The sequence below is a fragment of the Gekko japonicus genome, unplaced genomic scaffold (assembly GCF_001447785.1).
Source record: "Gekko japonicus isolate JY-2015 unplaced genomic scaffold, Gekko_japonicus_V1.1 scaffold548, whole genome shotgun sequence".
NCBI classification, from domain to species: Eukaryota; Metazoa; Chordata; class Lepidosauria; order Squamata; family Gekkonidae; genus Gekko; species Gekko japonicus.
The window spans coordinates 14,410-37,580 of record NW_015169791.1 but is presented as its reverse complement, the minus strand read 5'-3'; the positions used below and the strand labels follow the sequence as shown (position 1 = coordinate 37,580).

Genomic DNA, 23,171 nt, shown 5'->3' with positions numbered 1-23,171 from the left:
AGTTTTTTGTCTTTAATGTTAGAAAATCAGGCCAAGATCTTTAAGCCTACCTGGAAGTTAAGCAGACATGAGTTCCAGCTATGCACTGCCCACTCCCTAAAGAATTCTGGTTAACATATAGCACATCTTTGGGCATGACTAAAAACAATTGGCTTAAGCACACCAAACTCTGCATACAATTGCATTCAGCAAATCAACAGCCAAGTAGAATAACATATGTCTGAAATCACAAGCTACAAAAAGACTGGTGCTTTTCAGTGTGCTTCAGTTTTGTATCTTATTAACCCTAATAATAAAACATATTAAGATGAAAGACCTTAATTTCCACAATCTGTATATTTCACAGCCACTGAGCAAATTCGACACCTATCGTGACTGAGATAAGAATTTGTGCTTATTATCTCAACATTCAACCCACCATTCTGACAAACAGGTCCAGCAAATATATATTCTTGGTGCAACAACTATGTGAAGGTATCTACCCAATGAAATGGAAATCTCCCTGTAAAATCCTGATATCCTGTACTGTATTCTGGCACTGGCAAGTCCATCAGAAATCCCTCTCATCTATTTGACAAGAGCATCCATTGAAATTCTTAGCTCCCAAGTCCATTTGCTGTATTTCATTTGTAACAAAGAATAGATTGACTTTATTAATCTCCAATTAAACAAAATAAAAACACCCTTTACCAGTATGTCTTGATTTGTTACTTTGGGGGAAGGGGGATCTGTATACTTTGTAAACCCTAAAAGACCACTGAGCTAAATTATCACTGTGTTTAAAGCACATGCAACCAAAGCTCCTTATAAGTGACACAGACCGTACCTTTTATATCACATGGCTTCTTGAACGTACACTTTTGCCCTCTCCCTAAATGGGTTTATTATGGGTGGACACATAAGATGCCAACTGGGAACACCTTACAAACTTTGCCACAATACTTGTTTGCGCACCCTCATGATCTCTCATGAGAAAAGACACCCAACCCTCACAGCCCTTTAACCAGCGTCCCGGTAATCCATGCAAAGTCTTTCCTCGTTTTACCCAAAGCTCTGTAGACAGTACCGCGTGTCAGGTACCGGCACCGGGAGGGGGCCTCCTACCTCTTATTCCGCCAGGTGAAGCAGCAACCCATTGCACCCTAAGTCAGGGCAGCGGCGCCGACCCATTGACACGCCTGAGGGGCCCAAGACCTTTTGGCCTCAGTCAGGAAGCCTGAGTCATGTGGCAACTCCAGCGCCCCCACCCACAAAGTGCCCAGAGACAGCGACGGGGAGAGACCTCAGGGCACCCAGCTCTCTTTCCTTCCCCAGCCGCGAACCCAAAACTCTATTTCTCCCTCCGGTTACCTTTCCGCTCGCAGGACCCGCCATGTTGGCTACTAGTGTTTATGATGACGTTGCTCTCTTCACGTGCTCCCGCTGCTTCACAACAACTCCACCCCACCCCCACCAGCAGGGCCTAGGCGGTCAACGCATGCGTCCTTTAAAAAAAAAAAAAGAGGCGTGGACGAGAAGGCAGGAGAGAGGGATTCTGCGCGGTAGCACCATAAAAGGAAAAGAGTGGCGCCTAGGAAGCGCTATGAACTTCCGTTAAAAATTGAACGCCGCCATGGATCGCCAGTGTCCTTCTGTTCCGCAGCATCTCTATGGTGAAATATGGGAGGCTGAAATAGGAGAAGTTGCTTATAGCCGTTAGTCCGATAGTAAACCCCCACAATCCAAATAACACCCCCCCATATAATATTTTTTATTAGGACAAAGACAAACAACAAGGTGCAAGCTTTGTAGCGGTAAAGGAGAAACATCATTCCAGCTTTAGACCGGAAGTGTCAAGGATATTGGTGCTATGAAACGCCAGGATTTCTGTCTGTTTGGCTGCAGGAAATGGAACTTCGATATTTAAAGGGCGGGGCCATTATATGTCAATCCATAGGGCTCCATCTGTTGGTCCTGGACTTTCGTCGTTCCGAGACGCTGGTGTCACACACTTATGCTGACGTTTATCCAACCAACTTACACCTCAGTCTGACAGCAACAAAACGAGATGGTAGAATATTCCACTGCAGGCGGTAGGTTCACAGTTCGCTTAGCCTAACTACCTTCGCCTTTCCTTCCATAGAAGTTCAGTATTCAATTCATTGTTTATAGCCGACCTTTCTCCTCAGTGGAAACTCCAAACCCAAAACATCATTGTTCTCGCCTCCATTTTTTCAATAAAACAACCCTGTCAGGTAGCTTAGGTTGCAAGTGTGTGAGTGGCCCGAGGTTACCCTCCATGCTTCCCTGGCAGAGTGGGGATTCAAAACCTTATTTTCCCAGATACTACACTTTAACTACTACACTACACTGGCTCCCTAGAAATAGCTGTGTTAGTCTAGGAAAAATAAACCAGACTTTGTAGGGTTGCCAACTCCAGGCTGGGAAATTTTTGGACGTTCCAGGGGTGGGGCCGGGGGAAAGACAAGGCCCTCAGTCTGGTATAACGCCACAGTCCATTCTCCAAAAGTGGCCATTTTCTCTGGGGCAATTGGTCTCTGCCACCTGGAGCTCTCCAGACCCCACCACCACCTTATTCCAGCATTAGCTTTTGTGAGCTAGAGCCAATTTCTTCAGTTGCAATGAGTTGCTCTTCATTGGCTCCTCAGTTTATGTAGGAGGTATGACTCTTGTCCCTGTTTAAATTAGTGCTAATATGTGACGTTCTGAACCCATAGGTTACACAGGGGATGTAGCTGAAACCCAATTTCATCATAAGAAATATTGTAAAAGAGCTTGAAAAGCCAGAGTAATACACAGCTAGCAGAAAGCCACACCGGACTTCATAGAAACATATGCCTTAGATTAAACCACCTCCATAGCCAATATTTCAGTAGCTGTATTGGATATAGAGTGATAAATTAAATTATAATCTAAACATTCTTACGTGAGTATTGCACAAAAAGAATTCCAAAGTAACTCTTCTCCTTGTCTTTAACCAATTTGCGGAATCTAAGGCTGCTAAAAAGTCATTAAGTTCAAAGCAAAAGTACAGCTATGCTACCCAATTATACAATTGGCCAAACTAGAAGTGTAAGTTTACAAGGGTTTGGGGGGCGGGGGGGCACATTACAGGGGAAAATAGCAACTTTGAAAAACTTATTCAAATATTTTTTTGCTATCAATTCAGAGTCAACTTACAGCAACTGCATAGGCAAGAGATGTTGAGAAGTGTCTGCCTCTTCATGGGAATCCTAGGCTTCCTTGGTCACATATCCCATTCAAATACTAACCCTGCTTAGCTTCTGAGATCTGACCAGATCGGGCTAGCCTGGGCTAAGTAATATGACAGATCTACTATGGCTCATGGGAGGAAGCCTGTGTTCAATTCTGCTTATGGATTTTTTAATGGAACAGCTGACTTCCATGCGACATCAAATCAACAGAGAAAACTTTTCAGTATTAGTGTTAATTTGTCATGTGGTAGGGGGAGCTGCTGTTTAAAGAAGTCTAAAGTCCCCTGGAACTCATAGAACTTTCATACTTCTTTAGACCTGGCTTTGCTGTGAAGACTTTAGACTCTAGTTTTAATTTTAAAAAGCTTACATACACTGAATATTAAGGTGAAAAAATTCTAGCATGGAAGAAAAAGCCTGAAAAGGAATATAAGTGGTATTGCAGAATGGCTGGAATATTCAATGAAGCATTCTCAATTCCCTGATGGCATTGGAACCTGCTGAAAAGAGATTTAACTTGAAAAAACAGCCATTATACCAACTAGTTAACTTGGTTTTTCAAAATATTTTGTTTTAATGTTTGCCAGATACCAAATAAGCATTGGCAGGTCCATACACTATAGTCCATAGTAACAACTTAAAATATCTTTCATAAAATGTCCTGCAGCCAATCATGCAAATTAATTTTTAAATGATGAAGACATCCAGTTTCCCCAAAATTTAGGACTTTTAGCAGTTAGAGAAGCATTTTATACTACCATCCTTGTCATATCTCCTCCTATGTCAAGGTTGTTCTAACTGCATATATGAAAACAGATTCAGGTGGGTAGCCATGTTGGTCTGAAGCAACCAAACAATCCTTGAGTCCAGTGGCACCTTTAAGATGAACAAAGTTTAATTCTGGGTATAAGCATTCATGCGCATGCACACTTCTTCATGCACCCAAAAGCTTATACCCAGAATTAAACTTTGTTCGTCTTAAAGGTGCCACTGGATTAAAACTTCATTCTATTGCATATATGAAAGTCACACCAACTCCTTTGGGTACAACTGTTATTTGGGTGTAAGTTACATTATAAAACTGCAGTTAACTTGTATATCTTCTAGGAAGTATGTTTAGATGCTTAACATTAAGAAACCAGAAATTACCATATATATGGAGGTATTATACTGTCATTCTTTTTACAACTGATTACAGCCTACACAACTGTCATTCATTTCAGTAAACCCTGTACAGAAACAGAGACTTGCACTCACTGCAAAGGTCTTCAGTAATAACGCCACACCTTTGCAACAACATAAAAATTCCAAAACATCCCTCCAAGGTTCATTGAGAAAAGTTTGCCAATATCTACACTGCACACTACTTTTCCAGTTATATCTTCCTCTTTCCCTTCAAACATTAACACTGCAGGGGTACCCAGCTACCTACCATCTTAGAGTGGCCAAGAGGATGTTGCCCAACTGTTTAACAGCCACCCATTCCTCTCGAGGTTGTTGAACATTAATAATGTTAACAATAATCCTTTTGTGTTTTTGTTTTGAGGTTTATGTTGAAACTAAAAACTAGAAATACCAGAGCTGTTGGTGCTAGGAAGAATATAGAAGTGACTAGAGCTTTATCTACAGTCAAAGGTAAGGAAAAGACTTTGAAAGGATGCAAGGGAAGAAAAGGACATGACAGCTGTTCGGAAGGAATACTGAAAGTTTCACATTTGGAACATATGCAGGACAGACCACAAAGCCTTGGCCCTCAGATCTCATTTTGATTGTCCCACTTTATGGTCCATTTCCATTCTGTGTCAAATATTAACACAAGTGGCAGAAAAGTTTCCTTCTAACAGTCTGACGCAGCTCCCTCTGTCTGAACATATGTTCATTCATAGCTTTACCATGCTAGACAGCATTCACTACAGAAAAGTATTTGTAAGTAAGAGGTACTAAATGTGAATATTTAATGAAGATAGAGCAGCTTACAATAAGCAGCACATGGTAAAGTCACAGCAGCAAGCTATTTAGACATATGTACTTTTAACAGATCATCTAACTTACAATTCCAGTAAGCGTTAGGGTACAGAGTACAATGTACATACTAAATTATCCAGATTATGGTCATGTGCAACAGATAGCTCCTTCCCCTTATATATCTTAGCAGATCTTCATAAATCAGCTTATTCAGGACAATGAAAGCATGCAGTGTTTTCTAAAACTATTGCTCTTAAAGTTTGTGTCAGGTTTGGGAAAGTGAAGTTAGATGATTAGTGACATATTCCCACTATTTTGGTGTTTGAACTGTGTACATTCATCTCTGGACCAGTGATAAGAAATTAAAACCTGCACACGTGAGGTTAGAATGATTTACATGCTCACCTTGCCAAAGACTAAACTATTACTAGATATTTTCCACATCATAAATATATCCATTTACCAAAAATGGGGGGGGGGAACCGAACACCCCACCTAAACTGGTATTTCCCTCAGAAAGTTGGTGTGTTCCATTATGTAAATAGTGATTAGCTTGACTGTTCTAGTCCTGACAATGCCTGGTTCAGTTTTCACATTTTCTCCTTTTGGAAAATATTTACTATGCAGTTGGTGGTGGCAGCTGAAATATTTCCTACTGAAAAATGCAAAGTGGATTTAAACAAGGCTTACATGGAACACATAAGTTTCTATCAGTTTCAGTGATCAATAAAATGAACTGCAGCAAAGTTATTTTCACTTCATTCCAGCTTTGTACAGGAGAAGAGTGAATACATTTTGGAGGAACAAGATACAAGAACAGTTCTTGTTCAGTGATTATCAGATGGAGGAAGCCAAGTTCATAAGATAAGGTTTCTTTGCAATGTAGAAAACTGGAGAAGTTGAAAAATTCAAGCACATCAAATTTCTGCTAATAGAAACAAGTGTAGCAGCAATTCACAGCATTCCAATTACCACTTTTGGGAGTGGGGATTAGCCTAAGTGTTATATGGACCAATAATTGCCAGAAGAGTTTCAAAAAGGTATGCTAACTTCAGAGCAAGCAGAGAGTATGATTATGGAATCTAATGGGGGGGGGGGATGAGCTGGTAGACAATAAAATTTGTATCTTTTCACCAACTGTTATTCACTTCACAATCACCAACAAGACTAATGTACATATTTCTGCACCTGCACTTGTAAAAGCAGATAAAATATTTAATATGTAATTTACAATTTATTTTACCAGCATGGAGTACAGGATGAGTATATCAAAGTAGTCAGACAGTTATAGGTTGATGCCAACCCTGCAAAAATAGTACGTGGGTATCTGCTAATTAAAAAGAATTTGCAATTTTGAAATGATACAGTTCAATCTACCACAAAATACAAAGGGCTGCAAAAATGTCTCATTCCAATAGTGTACATAAGTTATTAAATAATGATCTCATTTAAAATATAAATGAAGCCTTAAGTCTCTCCCACATGCAGTATTATTCATTATTAAAGAAACATGTAAAAAGGCCATTGGTTTGTTTTGTTAACCACTGTAGAAAACGCCAATTTTCTGGTCACATACTCCACTAGTTTAGCACTTAATGGTTTTCTGAATTGTTACAAATGATTTTAAATACTGTTAATTCTGATTCTCCACCGATAAAGAATGAGACTTTGAGTATGGCAGTCTTCACTAGGGGGCATGATGCACAGTCTTATACAATTATCCAGATGAGCAGCATCCTCCACTGCTCTGAACTGGTGGCTCATCATCAATGATCTGTACTCCCCGCCTTGTAGGTCCTGACTGACTGGATCCGTTGCCTCGTGCTCTCTCATCAACCTGTGCAGTTTCTATCATTCCTAGAAAGTAAAGAGGTTGGAAGCTGCATTAAGATCTGTGATATTTTGTAGCCAGATTTACAATATAATCTGTCAAACCTGACTTAAACACATTTCGCAGAATATTCAGAAGATGCTTTAGACACTTTTCAAAATGAATGATAGAAGCATTTACATATTAATGTTCACGAACATAAAACCATTTTAACTTTCCATTATATTCTTTCTGTAACATTCAACAGCTAAGACTGCCCATGTTTTACCTTGTAAGTTCAGAGACAGTGACAAGAGCAGTTTTGTCAGTAAGTAATTAAGTCATTAAGATGCATCTGGTTTCCCTTTTATTCATGCAAGGTAACACATGTAGCCTAGCACCTCTTGGGAATACAAATTCTACTGCACAAATCACTAACTCAGATGATTCAGGAAAATATAGTAAATAATGCCACAATTTCTGTCAGCATCTTGATCATGCAAATGACCCTGAAGCTTTCACAGCTGTTCCCTGCCAGTGCCAGGGATTCACTTACAATATCTGTAGTCCACCTTTCTCATTCAAGGCAGAGTACACAGTGTAAATCCATGCAATCTATAGGATGAGATATCTCTCAGACTGAAAGATTACAGAACAGAAGATAAGCTGTATAGCCCTGTTTAAAACCGTTTTTCATTTCGTCTGCTTTTATAAAATACCACATGACTGCAGAATGAACTCTACTCAAGGTAAGTTAAGGACAAAAACCATTCTGGCCACGGACAGAAGGGTGGCCGGCCCTCATTTTGCAGCATAGGATTGGTCCTAACTTTAGCCTGTCCCACCTGCAGTCAGGCAAGGGTCAGCAGCTCCCAGCCATGGCTGCAGCCAGCACTAGTGAAAAAGGGGAAGGGGGAATGGATCCTGACCAGGGAACTATGTGCTGCTTGGTGTCCACTGAATTAGAGATGGCAAAGGCTACCGGAAGGTTTTTAATTTGGTCTGGAGCATCAAAACATATGAAGCAGAGATCCATTAGTGGCTATTAGCTACATGGTATAGATGGAACACCTTGTCTGGGGCAGTGATGCTCTATATTCTTGGTGCTTGGGGGGCAACAGCAGGAGGGCTTCTGGAGTTCTGGCCCCGCTGGTGACTTCCTGATGGCACCTAGGTTTTGGCCACTGTGTGGCACAGAGTGTTGAACTGGATGAGCCACTGGCCTGATCCAACATAGCTTCTCTTATGTTCAAGATCTCCAAGTAGCTTAGTTTAAATACATTTAAGGTGGATAGCTATCCATAAACACAGCACAAACTTACTTTTACAGAGGTCAAGAAAGAGTTCTTCTATTCCTTTGTTCTGTTTCGCAGACGTGTGATAGTGTTTTGCTCCCACTGATTCTGCATATCTGTAAATAAGGTAATGCAACGGTAAGAGAAATATTCATACACTGAGTGTCATTTGCTACCTAGATATAGCATTTGGTATTTCTCCTGCATCTAGCATACCCATTATGTATAATACTAACTTGTGGTATGCTTGAAGCCAACTTAAATAACCATGGGCTAGAAAGCTAAAAGTAGTTTTCCACACTTGTACTTAACCAGCATAGAATTTTGTTCTGGGTCCATCTTCCAGAACCCATCTTGGAACTATGATCTTTCAGAGCACCAGCACTTTATTGTAATTTTGTATTGTTTTATTCTGCTTTTAACTGTTTTATTATGGCTTTGTGCCCTTATTGTTAGCCGCCCTGAGCCCACTGGGGAGGGCGGGATATAAATCTGAATAATAAATAAATAACAAGAGAAAACACACAAAGAAGTTAGAGAGCCACAAGGCACCCATGTGAATAATGAAAGAGCTGAATAATTTCCCCTACAGACTATGACTGAAATTTCTCAAGAACCTGCTAGAGATGCATTTGAGTCCTAAGGACTTCAAAATGTTACTGAAAAAAAGAAACAAACTTACGTTTCTGCTTCTTGAATAGAGACATGTCTTTCTTTGTCCAAATCTATTTTGTTACCTGTTGGGAATTCAAACCTCCTTAGTGTCCAATATATTAGGAAATGCATCATCTATGCAAAATCTACAAGGGATTTCCAACTAGTTGTACACTCTTACCCTTTTCCCCTTTCCATGCCTTGGTGAATTTAGCTCTTCCCTCCCCAACCACTTGCAATACACCATAGTTCAACATAGCTACCCCAAACTCCAAGATCACTAACAAAGGTGCTGAATGAATAGTTAGTCCCTTGTACTATTAGTGAAAAGAGTGGAGACTGGATAAACATCTACATGCATACTCTAAACCTTCCCAGTTCTTGCCACATCATCACTCCAGTGTATACACTCTTGCAATTGCTCAGGAAGCTGTGGTTACCATAGCACAGTTGAGACATAACAAGGCTTAATTTTAAAGAGATCCTGAAGTACTTTGCAAGAGACAATAAGATGGGTAATATAATCCTACCTTATGAATACTTTCTAAATTAGCAACATGAAATAGATTACAACCTACTCCCAAGTTTACTACTGTTTCTTCAGCAGCAAGTATCTGACTGGGAATCTTATTAAGCTAACACAATATTTAGCAATGTCATCTGCTCAATTAAGCATTTAGCTAATCTCTAAAATGTCATTTCATATTATCAATGCTATAACCTTTTTTAATTTCTATTCTTCACCAGTTCAAAGGTCAAGAGTATCTTTTGCCTGTACTAACAGTGAGCAAAACCAATTTATGAAGACTTTAGAAGCTACTGTTAGAAGTTGCTCAGCAACTGTACATTAAACAGCCTGTATTTTGAACAAGATTCTCCAGCTGTGCAATAACATGTAACAGTTCAGAACTTACCAACTATGCATAGACAAATTTCATTTCCCAACATTTTTCTTAATTCCTTGACCCAGTTTTTTACCTGTACAGAAGAAACGTTAGTTATTTTATTTCAAGTCCTACAACGAACTCAACAAACTTTTGTGTTACAACTGAATACAACTGGTTAAAATACCAAATATTAGCGCAAAGAACTCAGTTTGTCCCAGCTTCTTATCTTGTCTATTAAAACATTATCCCAAAGAAGCTTTGAATTTGTTTCTGTACATTAATTAGTTACCTTCTGAAAGGAGTCTTCATCTGTTATATCATATACTAAAATTGCTCCATTAGAGTCTCTGTAGTAAATGGGACCAAGTGCATGAAACCTTTCTTGACCTGCTGTATCCTGCATTTAGCAAAGAAATTTATGTTAATGTTATTGAAAACAAAATCCAGTATCTCAGAATGCCTTGATACTTTGCTATGGTAATTTGAGTTTTAGAGAAGATAGAAGTACATACCCATATTGCAAGGTTGACTCTTTTTCCTCCAATATTTAGTTTCTTTGTTAGAAAAGATGCCTAAAATGAAGAGCAAACATTTTCAGTATTTCAGATGCCCAAGTTATGCCAATTTATCATCGCTTATTAAAAATAATGTCAATACCAGAACTTTTTTTTGTTAAATATAACTCCAGAGAACTATAAAAGACAAAATTTTCACATTACTATCCATATTGTAACAGCAGCAAGGATGATTTATGTGAAATATTGGAGAAGGAATGAAATCCCTACAAAAGAAGAAGTTATTGTTAAAATACTGGAAACTGCTGAGATCGACAAACTGACTATGATATTAGGAGGAAAGAGCAAAGAAGAATTTCAGAACACATGGTCAAGATTCTATCAATATTTAGAAGAAAATAAAATATAAACTTCTGGATTTCTAACCTAAATAAACAGACATGAAATATAGTTTCAACTATTAATAAAAGGTTTATAAGGTATATAATGAACATATAAGATGAAAAATATAAGACTTTTATGAGGTCAAAGAAACTGAAAAAGTAAAATCACATGATTGTAACCCCCTATATATGTTGTTTGTTTGTATGTTTGCTTATGTCTATGAAATTAAAAAATCTTCAAAAAAATGTCAATACCCAAGGACCCTACATGCACCCACAGGTGATTTGGCTACCACTACTAAATGAAAAAGCCATATGGTGGAGAACACCGTCCAGTTCATAGGCACCATATTATGAACGAGATCATCAATGAGAGGCTAAACAATGCACAAGTTAGCATCTAAGTATGGCTTCCATTTCTCTCACATTTCTTTGCAATTCTTTCACTGTAAGATTCAGCCCAGACTCATTTTTCACTCTTCAGAATTTTTTATTTTAATAATCATGTTTTAAATTATTGCTGTCACAAAACCTATTACTAAACACTTCAGTTTCTTGTAATTTTATCAAGCTATGATATGACACAAGCATTCAAGTATATAAATAAATATGGAGGGATTCCTGGATATCATAATATTTTCAGCAATTATTTTATTTTATTAACAGCAGCAATGAAATTCCTAAGCACCACGGCTAACTAGTTCCTGGGATTTGCTGAGCCCTGTATTGAACATCTCTATTTTAAAATAACGTTTGCACTGATCAGACTTGTACTTCTACAGTTCCCTCCTACTTCCTAGAACTCATTTAATTACCTTGCTTAACAAGGTATTTAAGGTTGCAGTCATGCACCCACATATGTGTGCATACACACTCACGTCCCACTAAGATTAATGGACAAATGCAGTTAATGCAGACGTGACTGCAACAGACAGTAATTTTAAACTTAACTTTCCAATATTAACTGGTACACTTCCAACCATTATGTTCTTTTCCCCAACCATGTTTTCCAACTGAAAAAGATGGAGCTTTCAGTGTACTACTGTTAAGAACTACATGAGCTGCCTTCCCCCTAGCCAAGGAAATGAAATGACATTATGTCAGCTGCTTCTCTCCTTTCATCCCCTGGCATTAATAGTGCACAAGCACATGAGCTTGGCCACTTCGTCACAGTACTATTCCCATAGTTCTCTGGCTGCTGCTGATCTTAACATCAGGAGAAATTAAAAGGCACATATATGTCTGACCTCTATCAGCAGCAACACACTGCAAGTGTAGATACAGTAACCTTTGCAATTTGCAGGAAATCCTGAGATCACAAGAATGGAGAAATTCCTGAGTACCAGGAGGCAACAAATTCCTTGTGAAATTTAATGATGTAATGATTACAGTATCAAGATGGTGAAAAGTAAAAATAAGGTGGAAAATTGTCAAATGTGGTACTGGAAACCCCTAGACTGGTCATTCTGGGGGACTTCAATACCCATGCTGAGGGTACCTTGCCAGAACTAGCTCATGATTTTATAGTCTCCGACTGCCCATGGTTCTCTAACAAATTATGATGGCCCCAACACAGGAAAAGAGGTTGCATACAGTGTTGTTCCCTGCCTTGAGCCCTGCTGTGCAGGGGAGGGCAGGCTATAAGTCCAATAAAATAAATAATATTGGATATATATACATATATATACATATATATACATATATATACATATATATACATATACATATATATATATATATATATATATATTGCACTGCAAGATGCATGGCCTAGTTTCAGGTTTAGAGATTCAACCTGCAGCATGGTCTGACCACTACCTACTTAAAGCCAAAGTGAATGCAGCTCCAACACCTCATATGAGAGGGGACCCAGTTAAAATGGTCCACACCCATGGATGCTTATGAATCCTACTGGACTCCAGAATGCTCTGGGGGATTTTAGGATCACAAACACATGCTCATCTGAGACTTTAGTTGGAGTGTGGAACATGAAGCTCCGTGCAGCTATTAACAAGGTTGCCCTCCCTTCATTTGCTGAGGTACGCTTTCAGGAATGAAGGGAAGGCAATTTGCTTTCAGCTTCACCCGTGGAAACATGCCACCACTGCGGCGCAACTGGAGAAGGGAAGGAGAGGCAATTTGTGCCTCAGTGAAGGAAGGGAAGGCCTTGGCAATCCTCAGTGCCAGCATGTTTGTCTCACAAACCGCTCCCACAGTCCGCAAGTGGAGCAACTGCACAGACTGGGCTCATGGACCACAAACTGGGCCACGGTCCATGACGAAATTTGGCCCATGAGCCTGTCTAGGCCCATCCCTAGTCTAGAACAATGCACAAGACCTACTGCCCTTCCTGGTTGGGCCAGAATATAGCGGTGTTACTGGATACCTTGGCACCCAGCAACACCAAGCTGTATTCTGCCACAACCAGGAAAAGCAGTAGGTCTTATACCCCAAATGACATCATTATAGTTTACATTTCAATTAAGACTAGAATTATGTGTTACTAGAAATAATGCCCGTTGCGGAAATAAATACAACGGGATCTTGAAAGAGGCTCTGGGAGAGTGCTCTGGCTTTGGGCAAACAGTGTCAGTTTCCTGTGGCGACCTCAGCAGGGTTTAATGACAGAGTCCACTGTTTTCTCCAGAGGGACTGATCTCTGCTACCTGAAGAGCATTTGTATGTTTGAGTTATCTGTAGCCCTCACCTGGAGAGTGGTAACCATTGTTACCCATTCTCCTCTCCCCTATGAGGTATGTTATGCAACTGAAAATCCCAACTGCCTTGCGGGGGGGGGGGGGGGTTTGGGGGGGGGAATGGCCTGAAGTCCAATCAGCTTCCATATGCAAAAGACCAGGTTGTCGCAGCAGTTGTGGTGTGGGCGGGACCCGGGCTTTGCCTTCTGATTGGTGGCGATATATGCTGAGGAGCAGTGCCATCAGCCATACACTAAGGGAGTGCATTTTAGAATTAGAACTTTGGCACCCACTATTCAATTATATATAAGGAGAGATATTCTCTATTCTAAGTTTCTTCTGTCTGATCTAAATACTAGGATCTGAATATACTGTGGTCAGACTCCTAAAAAGGCACTGTGACAGGTGGGGGTGTACAAGATAGGAAAAGTGTCAGAAGTCACACTCATAAATCACATCCATTTATCCTCTATCCTACAAATCCCCCCTCTTGGTGAAATGACCACCCTAAGGCTCATTGCCACCATCAAGAATGATGTCAGCTGGGACTGCATACTCAGGACACTCAGCATAACATTTGGCAACCATCATAATTTTTTTGACTCTCGTACCATGGGTATTGGGGCACGCTGAAACACAACAAGCTATTATTGTGGGAGTGCATTGTATACAGAGACAAATCCCAAAGATAATAAAATTCCCATAAGAATAAATGTTAAGACAGTATAAACAGTGGATCCCAAACCAGTGACCCAACTCTCAAACCAGTCCCCCCACTCATGTGAAGCTATTATTCCTTTTCATATATCTTGGATATTCTTAATGTTTCATTTGATGGAGGCTGAATGATTGCTCAGTTTTAAACAACACATGCCCTCAAGTTCAGCGCGGTGATGCCCTGCTTTGAGCAACAGGCAACCTATAGTCATTCTGTTCTGGATAGTCCCCTTCTCAGTATCGTGTAAATCTGCCAGCATACTTCCCATCAGCTGGGAAGTTTTCATTAAATGGGTAAGTCTGCAGGCAAGGACATCAATGTTCTCGGAATTGATGGTTGCCAAGGCTGGGACCCCGACCAAAGATGTAGCCAGGGCTGCAGATTCACCGGTGGAAACACGGTACCCATGCTGTCCCAGGAAGTTCAGGAGGGAAATGGTGGTGTTACGAAATCTGCCCGTTTGTATGGGGGGTTAGGGTTAGATTATGCTATAGAAACCATTGGAAGACCTATGAAGTGGGAGTGACAGAGACAAAGAAATGTTACTACTCTGCTACTACAGCATCAACTAGCTCATAACCATTCCAATTGTTCAAAGTAGCTCAGCAACTGTTGATGCCAAAATCTGAGCTTTTGTCTCAGAAAGAGACATTTAGCTGTGATACCTTTCCCAAGTTTTTTGCTGATGAAGTATCAAGAATATGCTCTGACCTGGATGTCAGTTGTAACACAGGCACAGCAGAAGACAGGACTAATACACCACCTGGTCTATTCATGGATCATTTTCTCCCAGTTCCCGTGAAGTAGTAATTCTGGGTGTAGAATCACTACTTGTATTCTGGGTCCTTACCCAGCCTGGCTGCTAAAATCAAGTAACAACCACTTCAACAAGCCCTTAGTATCTATTATAAACCAGTCACTAATTCAGACCGCTTTCCCTCAGCCACTCAAACAGGTGGTTATCCACCCACTACTTTAACCACTCCTCCAGAAAAATGATGTGGCCAATCAGCTGCTGGGCTCAATTTAAGGTATTAGCTAGCATATACAAAGCTCTTTGACTCTCACATCTGAGACTGCCTTTCCCCCCCTACATTTTGCCACAACACTTTGTTCATTGGAGCAGGGTCTTCTGCCGGTGCCAAACTGCAAATGGGCAAATTCGGCAAATGTCTGTCAACATTCCTTCTCCGTTGTGACCCTTACCTTATGCAACGACTTGCCTGAGGTCAGGAAGACTCCCACACTCCAGCTTTCCACAACCTATGCAAAACTGAATTATTCAGGAGGGCCTTTCTAAACAGGCAATAGAGTTGCGCTGTACTAAATGATTCATAAAGTTACTTGGGAAAATTATTAGGGACTGTACTATATGCTACTGTGTCTATCATGCTGGAACTAGGATCCTACTATGGAATTTTGCATCCTTGAATATGTCATGTTAATACTTATGCTTTGTTTCAGTTCTGGTTTTAGATATTTAATTGGGTCTACAAATTGCATTGTTTACTGAATGTCCCATCCATAAACAGTATTGACTTACTCTGTGTAATCCACCCCGAGTCTAAGTGAGAAAGGAAGACTATAAATAATGCGAATAAATAGATCAGACCAGAAATAAAGAGAAATCATGTATCACAAATTTGTGAATGGTTTGGGTCTACCATACAGCTTTGACCCTTTACCATTTACCGGGGGGGGGCATTCGCAAGTCTACTGCAATACTTTCTAGCTATTACTTCAAACACAGAAACCTGTAAGTTTCACTTTAATGTCTGATCATGCCACTGCTACCACTGGTATGCTAAGCATTGTGATGTGGTGTCATTTTTCCTTTTAGCTACTTAGTATGGAACATAAGTTAATGTTACTATAGCCAAGTAACAATAAATTTATGAATCAGTGTTCAAAACAAACATTGCTTTAATACGTAGGGACATGGAAGTATAAGCTTTTCTGCTTGTTACAGGAATGTTACAGGAACTAATATGATTCCAGTAAGATCTAAAAATTCAAACTTGACAACTTTGCTCAGGAATAGGGACGGGCATTAACCAGAAACCCCTGCTTTCTGCTCTTCACGAACCGTCATGAACCACCATGAATTGTGCCAAATTTCGTGGTGGTACATCCGGGTTCTTCAGTTCATGAACTCCGGCTTGCAAACCCTGAAAAGGCCAAAATTTGTGACAAACTTTGGTTTGTCAGCCGGTTCTTGTCCATTCCTACTCAGGAACCAGAACTTCATTGCAAATCTACAAGACCCAATTGTGTTTTGGTCTCTGGTTTCATTTTTCCCACAGTATGTGTGATACAACCCAAAATATTTCCTTAGTTTTTATATACTTCCGTTTAGAGGCACCACGAACATTTATTTTGAGCCACACAGAAGTTTCCCATGTGTAGTGTCTTTATGACTGAACTGTAGATTTTCAAGTGAATAAAAAATGTAACCCATTAGAGCAAGTCAAGTTTGAACAACCAGGAAGTGGCGAGAAGGGTTCTCTTATATTCTTGAGGAAACATGAGATTTCCTTGAATCGCCCAAGACTGAAGATACAGAAGTAGCGAGGATTATCCTCCTGCAGCCATCATCTCAACTGCTGCACACACCCCAATGGAAGCTGCTAGAGTTTCAGTACTTCTTCTTGACAGCAAGATACTAGCATTTTTCAGAATTGCAGCAGGAACTTTGTCGACCCATTAGTGCACTGAAAAGTCCCTGATATCTGACCAACCATGGGGAAAGAGACCGCTGTAAGCTTCACTACAAATATCTGGGAGATTTCTGAAGACACTAGTTTCTCCAACAATCATAGGACAAGTAGTGGAAATTCTCCTGCCTTCATCTAAAAAACTATGCAATACTTATGAGCAAAGGCTCTCTCCCCACTCTTTAGCAGGCCCAAAACAAAACACTGTTTGCATATACCATTAAGGTAGGTACTTTTTACTGAAAAAACTGCCACAAAATCAGGAGTATCCACTGTCTGGAAACCATGCACGCAAGTTACCTACTATGTTTATGCTTGGGCTCAGAGAGTCATAGAGCTGATTCTCCATATCTGAAGACGTGGACTATGAAGAAACATGCAATTTCTGGTTAGATAAAGGGCAGAGGTAGAACTTTCTTGATAAACCTTGAGACTAGCAGAAGTAACAAGCAGGCCATGTAACTAAGGATGATCAGAACTAGATATGTGAAGGAACCTGTCATGGCTCAGGTGGGGTATCACCTGACACTGTCACCACTCTGGTTCCAGGCTCCTTTGAGAAGGTCCAGAGCACCCTCCCAGGCCTTTAGACCTCCCTTTTGGCCGAATAATAGGCGTGAGGACCAGGCAGAATGAACAATGAAAATAGTTTATTTTATAGGAGGTCAAACAAAGATGCAAAATAATAACAGTAAGTGGGTGAAAAGAAAAGAAATCAAATATCCTAATGCGTCTAAATATATACTGTCCCTAGCTCACTATCAAGTGGCCTTAGACTACTCACCCTTCCCTCAGAATGAGGGTTTCTTCCCCACAGCTGCCTTAGTCCATTCTGGCTCTGTTCCCTGGGAAGAAGACCAGCTTTCGCTCTTGTACCAGTTCCTATATTCCCCAGCCCTCTTCTTCCCTATTGGTCAAAATCGGCACCAAAACTTCCCAAGGCCTTCTGGGGTTTGTATGCCCAGCCTCCCTTACTGCTAGCCAGGCTCCCTGGGCCTAGTAGGCCTCTGGTGGCACAATCCAGATCATGACAGTCCCCCAAAAAAACCAGGGAAAAATCCAGGGGTAACCCCCCCAGTCCCCCCCCCCCGAGGTCCATTTTCAATTTTTCCAACAGAAAAACTAGAAATTTGGAGGAATATTTAAAAAAAAACTCCTATGAAATATATTTTCGCTTTTAGAATGAGCGAAATGCTTTAAAAGACAAGGTGGGCATGCTGTAGACATATATTGCTCTTAAACACAAGATGCATTTCTGCACCCAAAAAGATACCTGATCTTCATGCAGGCAGCATGCATGGCTTTCACTGCTTTTGTGGTCATTTTGACCTGACTCTTTAGCTTCTGGTTGACCTTTTCACCTTTCCCTCAAACCACTATGACACACATATCCACAGACTAGGTATCAAGTAGCTTATTGCCCTATGGTGCTGGAGGAGAAAAAGATCAGGAGGAGGTGGGGCAGAAACTTGCACCAAGGCCTCAGAGAAAAACTCTGAAAGTTTCACTGAAAACTGAGCTCTTCTCTAACCAGTATCTAGAGAAGGAAGGAGACAGCATCTAGCTGTGCAAATATTATCCACCCTTTGTATGACCCTTTTTTCTGACCAAATAACATATCTCCCTTATAAATAAAAGCCGAATGGTGGTGGCCAGTGTTCCCTCTAAGCTGAGTTAGTGTGAGCTAGCTCACAGTTTCTTAGCCTCCGGCTCACACATTTTTGTCTTGGCTCAGGGAGGAGGGCTCCAAAGCAAACTGATTTATGCAGCAGCCAAATGGCTCACTCACAACTTTAACGCCGGCAGCTCACCAAGTAGAATTTTTGCTCACAAGGCTCCACAGCTTAGAGGGAACATTGGTGGTGGCACTTCTCTAGAACATTCCACACGCTCCAAAATCAGTTTGCTCTCTGATCTGTCATTCAGAGGGTCTCCCTATCCACTGGCTGCTTTGCCTGAGTCCTGCCTCCAACATTCTAAACATTTTGCTGTTCCTCCCCCCCCCCTTATAACTAGTCAGAACACAGAGTTTATTTGCATATGCAGCCTCATTGGCCTTTGCCTCGGAACACAGAGGTCGTTTGCATATGCGACTTGATTGGCTTTTGCCTCTAACATTCTAAACAGTTTGCTCTTCTGAGGTAAAATGTGTCCAATCTCCAGGTGAGGGCTGGAGATCACTCAGAATTACAACTGCTTTCCAGACGGCAGAGATCAGTTCCACTGGAGAAAATGGTGGGCTCTGTACCCTTATATGCTGGTGAGGTGGCCCCCATATGACAGCCAATGTGACGTTAGCAGTCAGGGCTTCAGAGCACGGGAGAGGCTGCAGGTGTGTGGGGGGTGGAAAGCTGAAGAGTGAGGGGGAAATAAAGGTAGGTTGATGATTGGCTGGGAAGGAGATAGGGTTGCCAACTCCAGGTGGGAAATTCCTGGAGATGTGAGGGATGGAGCCTGGAGAGGGTGAGGTTTCAGGAGGCGTGGGACCTCGGACAGGTACAAAGCCATAGACTCCACCCTCCAAACCAACTATTCCCTTCTGTCCTGGGGAACCATCATTGCCAATCTCCAGGTGAGGGCTGGAGATGACTCAAAATTACAACTGTTCTTCAGGTAGCAGGGATCAGTTCCTCTGGAGAAAATGGTGGACTCAGTGTCATTATACCCTGCTGAGGTCACCACAGCAAATTGACACTGAGTGTCCAAGGCCAGGGCACCCGCCCAGAGCCTCTTTCTAGAGGCCGTTGTATTTATTTCCACAACAGACCTTTTTCCTAGTTTAACATAAAGTTTGTGTTCTCTGTTTAACTCTTTTCCCCCTGCTTTTCAGAAAGCAAAAAATAAGGTATATGGGCTAAGGTAGGATAAGGTTCATCAGCTTGAGGTTTTCTCTTTAAGTATAGAATATATTTACACCTTACCATGCAGAAAGCTAAGACATTTATAACTTTTAAATTCCATAACTATTTCAAATATTGCAATTTTATATGCTAAGCTATAAATGATGCACTGTCATTAAAGAAGCAAAATTGTTTGATAGGATAGCAGGTATTGCATGCATTTAATTTTTCCCCCAAACTCCCTTTTTGTTTCTGGAAACAACATTTCCCCCCTTTGCTTCAAGATTTGGGGGAATTTTACATCTCTAGTTAGAAGCGCGTTTTAGGTTCCATTTGGAATTTCTCAGATCTGAGCTGTTAAGACAAATTAGGGATGGCTTGAATTATTACATGAAGTAATTTTCCCATCCTTCCTGCAAGAGCTTTTGATGGCATACCTCCCCTCCTCCTCATCTTCACTGCAACTCTGAGGTAGGTTAGTTTGAAGGAGAATGAGTTAATTAAATGACAAATTGGGATCTGAACCTAAATATCCCTGGATCTAGTCCAGCACTAGACACCATACCACACACTGGATCTGCTTATGTCACCTACAGCAATACTCACACTGATCAAAATATACTACCCATTTTATGGCTGTGACTGATACTTTAAAAAAATACACCAACCCCAAATGCTGAAGCACTACAGAGCAGATGTACTTAAGTCAGCGTAAATACAGAGCAAGGTATCACTTATATTTTAAGTTACAGCAGCATTTACTTTTCGACTCACAAAACACACACTACCAAGCTTTTTCCGGGGGGAAACTCCAAGTGAATGGCAATGTTCAGAGTGTATACACTCAGATAAACACATGCGCAGCTTGATCCTATGTAAGGGCCTATCATTCTTTCCACCAACCACCCAAACTTTCTCATTAAAAAAAACACCGCAGTACAAAATGTAATCTAAATGGAGAAACAAAACTTCTGGATTATTCTCCTACAAGGAATAAAAATTATATTTAGTTGTAATTTAACGTAATTGTTATTTTATCCATATTCATAATTGGTTGCTTAGCAAACAACTGAAGAACAAATAAACAAAAATTCAACCCATGATTTCGAACCTGGGTATTCTGCTCACAGAGATGAGGTAGAGGCATTTCATCAATGTAGAAGGATAATTTAAAAGAACTATCCCGTCACTGCAGAAAATTATTGATACCAGTGTTTTACATATATAAAACATTCTTCCTAAAGTAAAAGTTAACCCACCTGAACTAGAGACACGTGCAACAGGCATACCTGCCCTTTCTTCAAAACTATTTCAAACTATCTCACCAGCCAGATAACTCTTCATCCTTGCAAAAGCCTTGTTCGGGTCCTCAAGAATAATAATTAATATAATTTAACCGGACAAACTTAACCAGGAGCAACAGTACTCAACAGAAAAATCAACAGTGCCTGGAGTTCTAATATGTATACTATCCCGGAGCAGTAGGTGCTGTTTCTCACTCCCCCATAGATCTACAAGAAAACATCTTTATTGCAGGCCAAACTACTCGCTTTCAACAGTACATTTGGCAGCTGGTTCCTGAAGGCACCCCAGGGCTCTTTTGCCTCAACAAACAACAGCTAGTCTTGCAGCATTCTGCGGCCCCAACTACTTTCAACGAACACAAACAACATGCTCGCTACAAATCTTACACACTTAGTAGACAAGCGCGCACAGCATTACGCTGCGTAAATTCTGCCACCGAACCTTTTGCTTGCATTGGTGCCGGGGAGGGCGAGCACGGGGAGCAAAGAAGAGCACGGTCCCGGGTCTGGAAACTTTACTCACTACCCCGACAAGAGCGTTCCCTCAACACGCGTCTGGGACCCCAAAGAGCTCGTTTAAACTCCTCCAGAAACAGGTTCAGGAGGAAAAGAGAAAGCTTCCGGGAGGGCCTCCCCCACCCCCCGGGCCGCCTATAAACCCAGCCCTACGAGGCGGGAGTGACAAGACAGAGCCGAAGCGGCCTCCTCCAGTGTGAGCCCTACCTGCAGGGTGGTGATGTGCTTATCATTGAACTTGTTCTCGCAGTAGCGGAGGACCAGCGACGTCTTCCCCACACAGCCCTCGCCAAGCAGTACCACCTTGAAGGAGAAGTTTCGCCCGGCCGTGCCGCCGCCGCCGCCGCTTCCTGCGCCAGAAGTCGCCGCTGCCGTCGCCATCCGCAGCGAAGTCGCCGCCGCTCCCGCGGCCTCACATCAGCGACAGCCGCCCCCCGCCCCAACTCCGACACGGGACGCGGAAGAAGGCCTCATCCAAGGGGAAAGTGAGGGAGGCCGCAGCACAGACGCACACCGGGGGGAAGAGAAACACAAACACACTTCCCTCTACCGGGTTCGCTCACCCCACCCGCCCCACTCTAATGGCGCCTCCGTCTTCCTCCTACGTCACGCGGCGCGCTGTCACGTGACACGCCAGTCGTTTGTTTAAAGTCCTTCCCCCAAACCGAAGAATGCAAAGCGCGGGCGGCTTTCTTAAATTTCTGGAAGCGATAAAGAGGCGGGGCAAATTTTCCGGAACACACGTGATAGGACGCGAGAGGAGGGCGTGACTTGTCACTCTCGGTTTTCCCCTTTCCGGGTGTGCTTAAGCGCTTTCACAGTCCTGGGAAAGGAAGGGTCCCCGTCGTCGTCGGGACGCGGAGGAGCAGTCCAGACTCCAGACCAATGTGCCCTCTAAGCTGTGGAGTCTTCTGAGCACGAATTCTTCTCTGTGAGCTTCTGGCATTAAAGTTGTGAGCGACAGTTTGTTAAAGAAAACCCTGGGAATCACCAAGCACCTGCTTCGTATGACAAGCCATGAGCCTATAATCCCTTATGGCGCTTCTAGACATGCAGTGATATAGCACTGGGCATTGTTGTTCCACTCAAAGTTCAGTCTGTGCATTAAATTTTCCTTCTCCAACTGGAACCTGAATCTGAGCATCCCATAGGATGAAGGCATAACGCTTAGGGACAACACTGTAGTAATTGTTTTATGTGTTGCAGAATCTTTAAGATCCTAGATGGGTTAATAAAAAGCTGTTAGCATGGCAACCAAGGCAAGGACACGGTAGTTATCTAGCATTAAATAAATTAATATTGCACTCCAAATTCATGGAGGCTTGTCTGATGCCAGTAACAGGAGTTCTGGGATAAGATTTGGAGGGATGAGAGTTTTCTGGAAAATAATAGGCATGCTTTTAAACCACTGAGGCATGTGGGATGAACTGCCTAAGGATGAAAATTGGGTGGGGGAGGGTCAGCTCCCAAAGTCAGCCTCCTGCATTCTTTTGTTTCCTGAGTGAGTTATTTGTAAAAATGGGGGGGAGGGGTGTGAATGAGTTGAAATGTTTCTGGGCATGTGTGTTGGAAGAGGATGCCATGGTATTTATGTTAATCACCTTGTGTCTCTTGACACTAAATGTGGAGCAGCACTTTTCTGTGTTATAGCAGATGTGT

The 23,171-nt window shown here is 41.6% G+C and overlaps 2 protein-coding genes across 2 annotated transcripts in view; both read right to left on the bottom strand.

Annotated features, from left to right (window-relative positions):
* Positions 1 to 1,374, bottom strand: part of TBC1D15 (TBC1 domain family member 15) — a 70,349-nt gene extending 68,975 nt beyond the window's left edge. The window contains exon 1 of the mRNA XM_015417026.1: positions 1,351 to 1,374. Coding sequence (XP_015272512.1) covers positions 1,351 to 1,374 — 24 coding nt within the window. The remainder of the gene's footprint in view (positions 1 to 1,350) is intronic.
* Positions 1,375 to 4,631: 3,257 nt separating this feature from the next.
* On the bottom strand, positions 4,632 to 22,184 carry RAB21 (RAB21, member RAS oncogene family). Its single transcript, XM_015417025.1, has 7 exons — positions 21,720 to 22,184; positions 10,339 to 10,398; positions 10,116 to 10,223; positions 9,854 to 9,917; positions 8,968 to 9,022; positions 8,313 to 8,401; positions 4,632 to 7,037 (listed from the first exon to the last, which is right to left on the bottom strand). The coding sequence occupies exons 1-7, from the start codon at positions 21,891 to 21,893 to the stop codon at positions 6,898 to 6,900; spliced, it is 690 nt and encodes a 229-aa protein (XP_015272511.1). The 5' UTR covers positions 21,894 to 22,184; the 3' UTR covers positions 4,632 to 6,897.
* Positions 22,185 to 23,171: the final 987 nt, after the last annotated feature.

Coding starts and splice junctions, on each gene's coding strand:
- RAB21 (XM_015417025.1), bottom strand. CDS start 21,893: ATGGCGACGGCAGCGGCGACTTCTGGCGCAGGAAGCGGCGGCGGCGGC. Junction 9,918..10,115: donor ATGAAGACTCCTTTCAGAAG/GTAACTAATTAA, acceptor TCTTCTGTACAG/GTAAAAAACTGGGTCAAGGA. Junction 7,038..8,312: donor CTTTCTTGACCTCTGTAAAA/GTAAGTTTGTGC, acceptor TTTACTTTCTAG/GAATGATAGAAACTGCACAG.